The 8,549-nt window shown below is 36.3% G+C and overlaps 2 protein-coding genes across 3 annotated transcripts in view; one reads left to right on the top strand and one right to left on the bottom strand.

The window, feature by feature from the left end:
• dbndd1 (dysbindin domain containing 1) overlaps positions 1–2,732 on the bottom strand; it is a 15,292-nt gene extending 12,560 nt beyond the window's left edge. Inside the window, exons 1-2 of the mRNA XM_014032937.1 lie at positions 2,627–2,732; positions 1,858–1,911 (exon numbers count right to left, since the gene is read on the bottom strand). Of these exons, the coding sequence (XP_013888391.1) occupies positions 1,858–1,911; positions 2,627–2,717 (145 nt within the window). The 5' untranslated portion in view covers positions 2,718–2,732. The remainder of the gene's footprint in view (positions 1–1,857; positions 1,912–2,626) is intronic.
• A 364-nt stretch (positions 2,733–3,096) lies between these two features.
• The window catches only part of mthfsd (methenyltetrahydrofolate synthetase domain containing), a 10,149-nt gene continuing 4,696 nt past the window's right edge, over positions 3,097–8,549 (top strand). Inside the window, exons 1-5 of one of the 2 annotated variants that reach the window (XM_014032935.1) lie at positions 3,097–3,253; positions 3,410–3,513; positions 6,701–6,814; positions 7,416–7,529; positions 7,631–7,721. In XM_014032935.1, coding sequence (XP_013888389.1) covers positions 3,226–3,253; positions 3,410–3,513; positions 6,701–6,814; positions 7,416–7,529; positions 7,631–7,721 — 451 coding nt within the window. In that variant the 5' untranslated portion in view covers positions 3,097–3,225. Of the gene's footprint in view, positions 3,254–3,409; positions 3,514–6,530; positions 6,645–6,700; positions 6,815–7,415; positions 7,530–7,630; positions 7,722–8,549 lie in introns of both variants that reach the window. The other variant, XM_014032936.1, reaches the window with a different exon arrangement.

The following is an 8,549-nucleotide window of genomic DNA, read 5'->3' as shown; positions in this document are numbered from 1 at the left end:
CCTTTTGTATTAGAGGAGACATTTACACAGCTGGCCTGCTCAGGCCACCACCTGCTGAGAGTCAGCCTTGGCTTTAAATATAAGAAATAAAAAAACACAGCTGACAGCTACATGAGCCCAACCCTGACTGTGCTGTGAGATGTGTCTGTCTCTAAAAATACTAACCCCTCACCTTAGGAGGAAGATGTTTGATGAGATGAGATGCGTTTGTAGGAAGAGGGGGTGAAATACTGAGATTATTGTCAAGAGGTTAATTGAGTTTAGTCACAGATAAGCAAATCAGTAGCTGTATAACACGATGGCAGAGGGARGAGAAATTACACAGCCTTAAGCATCGTTTTCATCAGCTTGTTTCATATAAAAGATTTCTTTTAAGTTACATTATACCACCTCATGATTTGATGTTTTCTATACATTTATATATGTATACACATGCATATTTGTCTGTCTCTCTGTTAGCTAAATATCTCATCAACTAGAGGACAAATTTTAAAGCACTCAGAAAATAATTACTGGATGTACAACATCAACTCAACTCAAGATGGCCACTACAACTTTAGCAAACACAAAAATGTTTTTAACTCAGTCATTTTTACAAACACTGAGGTGAAATTTGGTGTGGTAGTAGCTGAGAGTTATCCCCTTACACACCTCCAAGTGTTAGCAAATTAATCAAGACTTTTGTTTACAATTTTGGTATTTATTCTTGTAAAAAACAGTCTTATTTCCTTTTTAACTATGGTTTAGATTGTTTTAATTTGTTTCTTTTGCGAAGGAGCTATGTATGGTTTGGATGTGTGCGGAGGCTGAACAAGAGTCAGAGAATCACAGTTATTGGGGAGTGTAAAAAATAACACCTGCGTTTAACACAACATTATCAGATATTTAATAACACAACAGTTATATTTTATATTTTAATGCCCCTCGAGTCACATATTTTGCAGTAAAGAGATGGATTCTGTGCAGGGGATGAGTAGAATAACACATTTCAGGAGAATTGTCTTATAAAAACCTTCTAAAAAATCCTATTTGAATCAAATCACATTGTAATCCTCATATTTAAGACAGGATTTATTTTTGGTAATTTTTGCCTTCAGAAAGGTCAGTTCAGTACATCTGATTTAGCATTTACCAAAACCCAGACACTGACATCCACTTGTCAAACATGACCCAGTTTGATGATGAATCATAATGATGATATTCAACCTGATTCAGTCTGATGCTCATGACAACATTTTTGGACCAATTTGTCACGAGACATTAGCTAGAAAAAAAATGCTGTGCTGTTAGAGAGCAGACGTGGAACAAAGTAAAGGAAATGTTATATTTAATGAGACTTGATTTCTTTTAGTATCTAAAGCTACATCCTGTGATCCCAGTGAACMATGACGGGATGTTTGTTAAATGCACATGTCTAATTGCTCTTCATAGGTGTATCATTTAAAGCTGTGATTGAATTACTTTTGAATCCATATTACATAAAGATAAACAGGAAAATCATCACTTTTTATATTGTTCAGTTGTGGGAATGAGCTTTGTTTCGAGCCACTGGCTTTTCTGGGCGGTTTTTACACACAGAGGACAAACTATTGTTCTTCAGTTTGCGTTTCAGCAGTCCAGCCTTTGCACAGATGACCTACAATGAGCTGAGATAAATCTGCCTATGGGGCTATATTTAACCTTAACATCACTGATGGAACTCCTCAAAAAACAAGACTTTGCCTACTCATCATTCAAAAAGTCCTTCATCCTAAACATCATAAATGTAAAGAAAAAGGCAGGACAAGGATTTTAGAATACGACAGTCATGTTCAAAGCTGAGGAATTAGAAAAGAAAGGAGAGAAAATTGCTCTTACCTGGGCTCCCTGCCCCTCCCTGTGCCTCCATGCAGCTCGGCCGAGGGTGCTCCACTGTTCACACCAGCATCGGACACACAGAGGGAATAATAGGCAAGGGGGATGGATGCAACTGAGTGTGCATATGACAGAATAAAACAAGGGTGGAGATGGGTGGACAAGAGACCTATAAGCTCTACTCTCTTCCTCCTCCTCCTTTTTTATTTAATGTTTTTTGCCTACTCTTGTTTAAAATGCCCCAAAGAGGTGACGATGAAGGTTTTCCTGCTCCAGCTCAGTCCACCTGTCCTGCTCTGCCATCAGAGCTGTGTGAGAACTCTGCTGCAGACAGGGTGGTCTGGGAACAGCAGCATCGCAGCAAATCTCTGAGCCACTCGGTTCAGTTCATGCAGCATTGTGAGGCTTGGCTTGGTGTGTGAAAAAAAAAGAAGAGAGAGATCCAGGGCAAAAAAAAAAAGGGGGGGGGGGRGAGAAAGGGAGGGCAGAGCTGGCAGCCTGCCCAGACTGCAAGACAGAAAGGGGTGTCAGGAGGGAGAGGGGCTTCTGGGGTAGTGAAGCTGTGTATGGGTGTGGGGTTGATTAAGTACCCCCGGCATGTGTGTGTGTGTGTGAAGATGTGCATGAGTGTGGCATACCAATCTACAGACTTAAGCTGTCAAACCTAATGTTGAATCCTACCAGCACAGGTTGGGTGTCTACATTTTTAACAAGATATCGTGCAATTAAGATTAATTTTAATCAAACTCAATTTGTGAAACAATGCCCATACCATCAGACGAGCAGGAAACGATGCTGCTCTTGTTCAGGAGGGAATAAGCAGGTAGATGTCTCCCTCTAGTGGTAGAAAYATGTCCCTTCATGAGAAAAACACACAAACATCTATTTCAAACTGGCAACAAATGTTGTAGCTACAAAAATACTTATGTAAAAAAAATAACTAACTGTCATTATTGTTTTATATTTAGCAATATGTAGCTTAAATTTAATTGTTTGACTAAATGTTTGTAATGATGCAAGTGTTTTGCTAACTCTCAGGCATGAGGAAAAACGTTTTTTTTTWTGATTACTTTTTACCACGTTTTATCAAAATAAAAACATTTCTTGTTAAAGAGGACGCAAATGTTAGCAAAAAGCGTTTCACAAAATGGTGATAAAATCCTTTAATATAAAAACTACCTGGTGAAATCAGAGGTAAATRTTTTCAGCTGCGTGTCAGCGCCACCTTCGCGTTTTGTAAAGGTTGTCCGTCTGAGCCGCCGTAGAGGCGATAACTATGACAAGCAGCTGTTTCTGCATGTTAGCGCTCACGTGGAAGCTTTCACAGCGCAGTCAGCTTTTATAGAAACTATCTCCAACTCTTTATATGCAATGGAGTCTGTCATTAAGATAAATCCAGGTAGGTACGATGTTTGCAGTGTAAGTTTTAGCGAGGAGAAGTAGCGATTTCACGCGCTGCTAAATGTTTTAAAGCTAATATGTTGCTTTCGTGTCTGCCTTTTAAACTTAAGCCTCATGCGGGGTTTCTTTAACCTTCTTCTACTTATACTTCCAGGGGCGWCAAAATGGGACATTCGTCAGAAAGTGTGGGACTACATCGAAGAGAAGAACCTAGCCAACTTCCCGAGGCCTGTTCATCACAGAATCCCAAACTTTAAGGCAGGTTAAACGCAGTTTTAAAAACCCTGGGGAGGTTTTTCAGCAACTAATGGTGGTCCTGTGCATGCATGTAGGAAAGGTCTATTTTTAGGACCATTAAAAATAGACTGGAACAGATGTTTATCAAATTTTGTCAGRAGATGTTTTTTTAAAGCTCTGCAAACTGACGCTTAATATAAAGTTTTTTTTTTCTGAGAAGTTATCTGTCAGATTAAACTAAAACATGTTTGCAGTTTGAATTTCAAATTAAACTTTCCCCTTTTATACCAGGATGTGATGGCACATCATCAGTTTTTAACTAGATCAAATTTATTTTTGCTGATTAGAGTCAATACTTAGTGTCACAGCAAAAACAGCTAAGGTTCTACCTGAGGATATTAGAAATTGATGTTTATTAATTTTTTACTGGGTCATAAATAAGGTAAATACAACTGCAAGTGAACAATATGTGCCACATTATAAGCATTTTTAATTAAATGACGAACAAGTGGGATTTAATAAAACTTTAATAACTCCTACAGACAATTTTTATTTTTATTTTTTTATTCTTTATTTTACCAGGAGAGAAAAAATACTAACCTGGCCAAAACGAGTAACAAAAAATAAAGTTTCATAAAACAAACTTTAACAACAATGCAGTACTAATGTTACAATAAAATAAAATAAAAATCTTTACCTTTCAGTGTAGACCAAATATCTATTCTCTTCAGTGATGCTGATAATCTGATCATCGGCAAATGCAAACACTTCTGTTAATGCCACGYTCACAGAAGTTTGCCAGCGGACAGCTTATTTGGTCAGTGTATCTTTTGGTCATTGGATTTTCATTTTAGAAACGGGTATTAAAAATCAAGAAGTGATTGGATATTTTATTTTTGTTTTAAAATACTGAAATTAAAATTAAAATATAAAGCGTTTCTCGTTCTTAGTGTCAAAAAGGGATGAACGAAAATTTTAAAATGATTTCAGTTTCATTTTCTGCTTCAGATAACAAAATAGAAAATTAATTTAAGGCAGAAATGAAAAAAAAAGGCTTGTTTGTTCATAATCCATGACAGGTCGTGCCAACTTCCTGTCTCCCTACAATAATCTGTTTCACCACCAGAAGGGTTGTCTGCAATATCAAAGTTACTCAATAAACATCCCATTACAAGTAAAAAGCGTTGATGTTTACTTTGGTAGCAAATAAATTTGCCAAGTATTTATTTGGTATCAGATCAATATCAAAGTCGTAGTACCGCCCACACTTCGATGAAAGGAAAAATCTAAGGACGCAAACTGACAGGGAAAAAAAACAAGCACAGATTTTGTCAAAACTCAGGAGGGAAAAAAACTTTTTTTTTTTGCCGCTTCAGTAGAAAGCAGAACTGAGTGTCAGTTTTTTAACTTCTTCATCATCAGTGACATTTTTTCCTTTTTTTCCCTAAAAAAAAAAGGGAAAAAAAACCTTTGTGCTCACAGAACAACAACTGTACAACACACTAATAGAATGAAATTTATCTTATTTTGCTTTTTATTGAGAAAAATGGAGATGAAACATGGAGGCAGTAGCCGACATGTATTCAGTAAAAGAGACTTATTTGGCCAAAAGCCACATGAATTATCTCTGCARAGCCTTTGGTCACTGAGCAACAGTCATCATACAACTCATTTATGGACATACTTCTCTGTGTTTCAGCCTTTTATTTACAGAAATTAGTATTTAACTATGCAGAGCTGTCAGGTGAGCGCCCCTTCTGGTGGGGGAATAAATAGTCGTAGAATACAAACAAACAAGCCTTTTTCCTTTTCTGTCTTCAAGTAATTTTCTTTTTTTCTATCTGAAACAGAAAATGAAACTCAAATCATTTTTAACATTTTGTTTATCCCCTTTTAACACTAAGAATGAGAATGGATTTGTATTTTAATTTTAATTCCAGTATTTTAAAACGAAAATCAAACATCCACTCATTTCTTGTTTTTTTAATACCTGTTTCAAAAATGAAAATCCAATGACCAAAAGATACACTGACCTTATTTGCTCTGAAGCAAGATGACTGCATAGTTTCAAAGTTGCACATGAACAAAACATGACATAAAAACAAGACTAAAGAGGAGATGTCAGAGTTTTGTGAGGAAAAAAAACGCATCGTTTCTACACAAACGCCTCAGATCAGTTGTCAGATTTTTCAGCACCTTACACTGGGTCGACCACAAACTCCTCTGTAATCCAAAGTATTTTGAGTCAAATTTGAGGCCATCTGGTTGACATCTGAAGCTTAAGTTTTACATCTGGRTTTACAACAGGATGGTAATCTCAAACACACTAGCAAATCTACAATAATACAGTTTTGAAAACTGAAGCATAGAAGTGATCCAGTTGCCTAAAGTGAAGACCGGATTGAAATGCTGTTAAGACCTGAAGAGAAAATTAATAAATTAAATCATATCAAACTCCAAGTAAGTGATGCAACATTTTAATGAAGAGTGAACCAGAGCTTCTCCACAATGGCCTGAAAAATGTATAACATGATTGTTTTAATTGGTTGTTGTTGCTAAAAGGCAGTTGAAGTGATGCACTGGATCTGAATTTTGGTTCGTTTTAGTAAATCAAAAACACCTGACGTTAAATTTAGCTGATTTTATAACATGGTAAGAAGCAGGTTTTATTTAATGTAAAGCAAAATTATGAGGATTTTCTTCTTATGACTTTTTTCACAATACAACAATATCCAAATACACCAAAAAAACTTAATTAAAATAATAAAAACAGAATGAGTTTGTCAAAGTTTAACGGCCTTTTGACAGATGATCCAGAACTCATTCTATTCAGTAAGCTCTTATTAATTATTGCAGATWTATTCTCTGTGCAATCATGACTGTTGCTCTTGTTTTTTCCTTTTAAAATCTATACATTTGCATTTATACAATAACCCCTGCAAGGAATCAGACTTGCACAGGAATATTTGACTGATCTTCTTGATTTTTAATGTTTGTGCACTCATTTTGTTTTCTTTCATATCTGAATAATAATCAAGAGTGCAAGYGAAGCATGCAGCAGGCTTCTAGAGCTGCAGGAGTTCAAGTCCAGCCGGACAGTGAAAGTAAACCCAGACAAACCCCAGCAGCAGGCGCGCTTTGTCACTCTGGAAGTAAGTTATTTAAAAAAAAAAAAGCTACTATGAAATGCTATATTTTTTTTCTTTAGGGTGCTTTCGGAGCCTGCTCCAAAGTGACGGAGCTGCAGGTGTTCAGCGAGTCAGCTGAGGTGAAGGTGGATCCTGATAAACCTCTGGAAGGAGCTCGACTGGCAGTGCTGCAGGTAGCAGTGGCTACGGTTACAAAGTAAACACAATGATGAGGTTTCTCACTGGTCAGTGTTTAGATCAGCAAAGTCAATGATCAATTTATAAAACAGACTTTATTTATCATTTGAGCCAAACATAAAACTATTTTGTATTTATGTTCTTGTTGCAAAGTTATCTTTAACTTTCCTCTAAAAGTAACGTCTTGTCTAATAGGAGATGAGATATTGGGATTTTACATTTTTTACTAATAGATGTGAGCTTGTTCTATAAAGGTATGGATAATCTGGACCACTTTTTGATTTTCGTGTTTTATAAAATCACTCTTACTGTCAGAGGGAATCATCTCATGCAACTCATTGATACACGAATGTGATGTAATTTAACACTAAGAGATTCAGTTTTTGCTCAGAAAACTGTTTTTGTGCTTGAACCATTTCTTGTTGGTTTGTTTACATCTTCTGATTCACTCAACACCAGCATTAGTTTCYATCTGTTAAATTAATTAATTTTTTAGCAATCACTCAGCAGATTTGATCAAACTGTCTAAATTGTCAGTCGTGTTCAGTAATTGAATCGTTCTGTTTCTTGTTTTTTTTTTTTTGATGGACTTTGCAGGCACAGAAAACCTTACTGGTTCCAACTCCTCGTCTTCGCACCGGCCTTTTCAATAAGATCACTCCTCCCCAGGGGGCAAACAAGGAACAGCTGCGCATCTGCTCTTCCTCTCAGGTTCTTTTAAACCCTTACGTCAGCATTTTTGACACACAATATTAGAACCTCGAACTCACATTGGGATTGATTAAATCTTGGTTTCGTAAAACGTGCTGCAGGGWGTGAAGGACTTCAGCGCGCCTGTTGACTTGGATGCGAAGGTGAAGGTGGACCTGGTGGTGGTCGGCTCTGTGGCCGTGTCCGAGAAAGGTTTGTTGGTGCCAGAAATTTACAATCTTGTCTCCATCTTTTTCGTTTGTTTTCTTTTTGTTAATAACAGCAATTCTATTTTAAATAAATTTGATTTAGGAACAGATKCATTAATGAACCATTAAACATTTATTGAGCCAACATGTTCAGTAGTACATTCCTTCCATTATGCAGATTTTTAAACATCACATTGAACAAAAAAGCAGAGGGTTTGTCCAGTAACTCTGTTCTTAGACATGGACTCTGGAAGCTTTGAAATGTTTCCTGTGGGCTTTCTTTATTACGCTTTGAAACATTAAAGGAGATCATCAGGAAAAATAATATTCTCAGAGCTCTTGTGAAATATTCTGTGTGCATCCCAGCATGTTTTTTTTAAACCACTGAGGCATCCAGACGCACACTGCAGGGGGATGTGACGAACAGAAATAAAGAGGAAAAGAATCTACTGTTCCATTTCCTTTTTATGCACACGTTCTCATTATTTATAATTTAGTTAGAATTATCTTATTGATGAGCTGCTGGAGAGCTGTAGGAAAACAGTTCATGATTCCTGTAATGTTTCCAAATTTTACATGTTTTTAAAAGGTTTAATAAAAAACACTACTTTTTCTCTCTTTCAGACTGTTTAATTACTTTAATATATTGAAAAGTTACTGCAGATTGTACTGTTTTATGGTTATCTAGTGTTTTTAATGCTGTGTACTTAAGTGCTTTGCTTTGATAGAGTTCTGTTTTTAATTTTGTTTTGATTCCTGTAAAGTGTCTGAGTTTTTAGAAAAGCCCTTTACAAATCATGAATTTATTTTGTTATTTACCGTTATTTTATGT

This window comes from Austrofundulus limnaeus, unplaced genomic scaffold, assembly GCF_001266775.1.
Source record: "Austrofundulus limnaeus strain Quisiro unplaced genomic scaffold, Austrofundulus_limnaeus-1.0 Scaffold1580, whole genome shotgun sequence".
Lineage (NCBI taxonomy): Eukaryota > Metazoa > Chordata > Actinopteri > Cyprinodontiformes > Rivulidae > Austrofundulus > Austrofundulus limnaeus.
The sequence above is the reverse complement of the archived record's forward strand: the minus strand, read 5'-3'. Positions and strand labels throughout refer to the sequence as shown.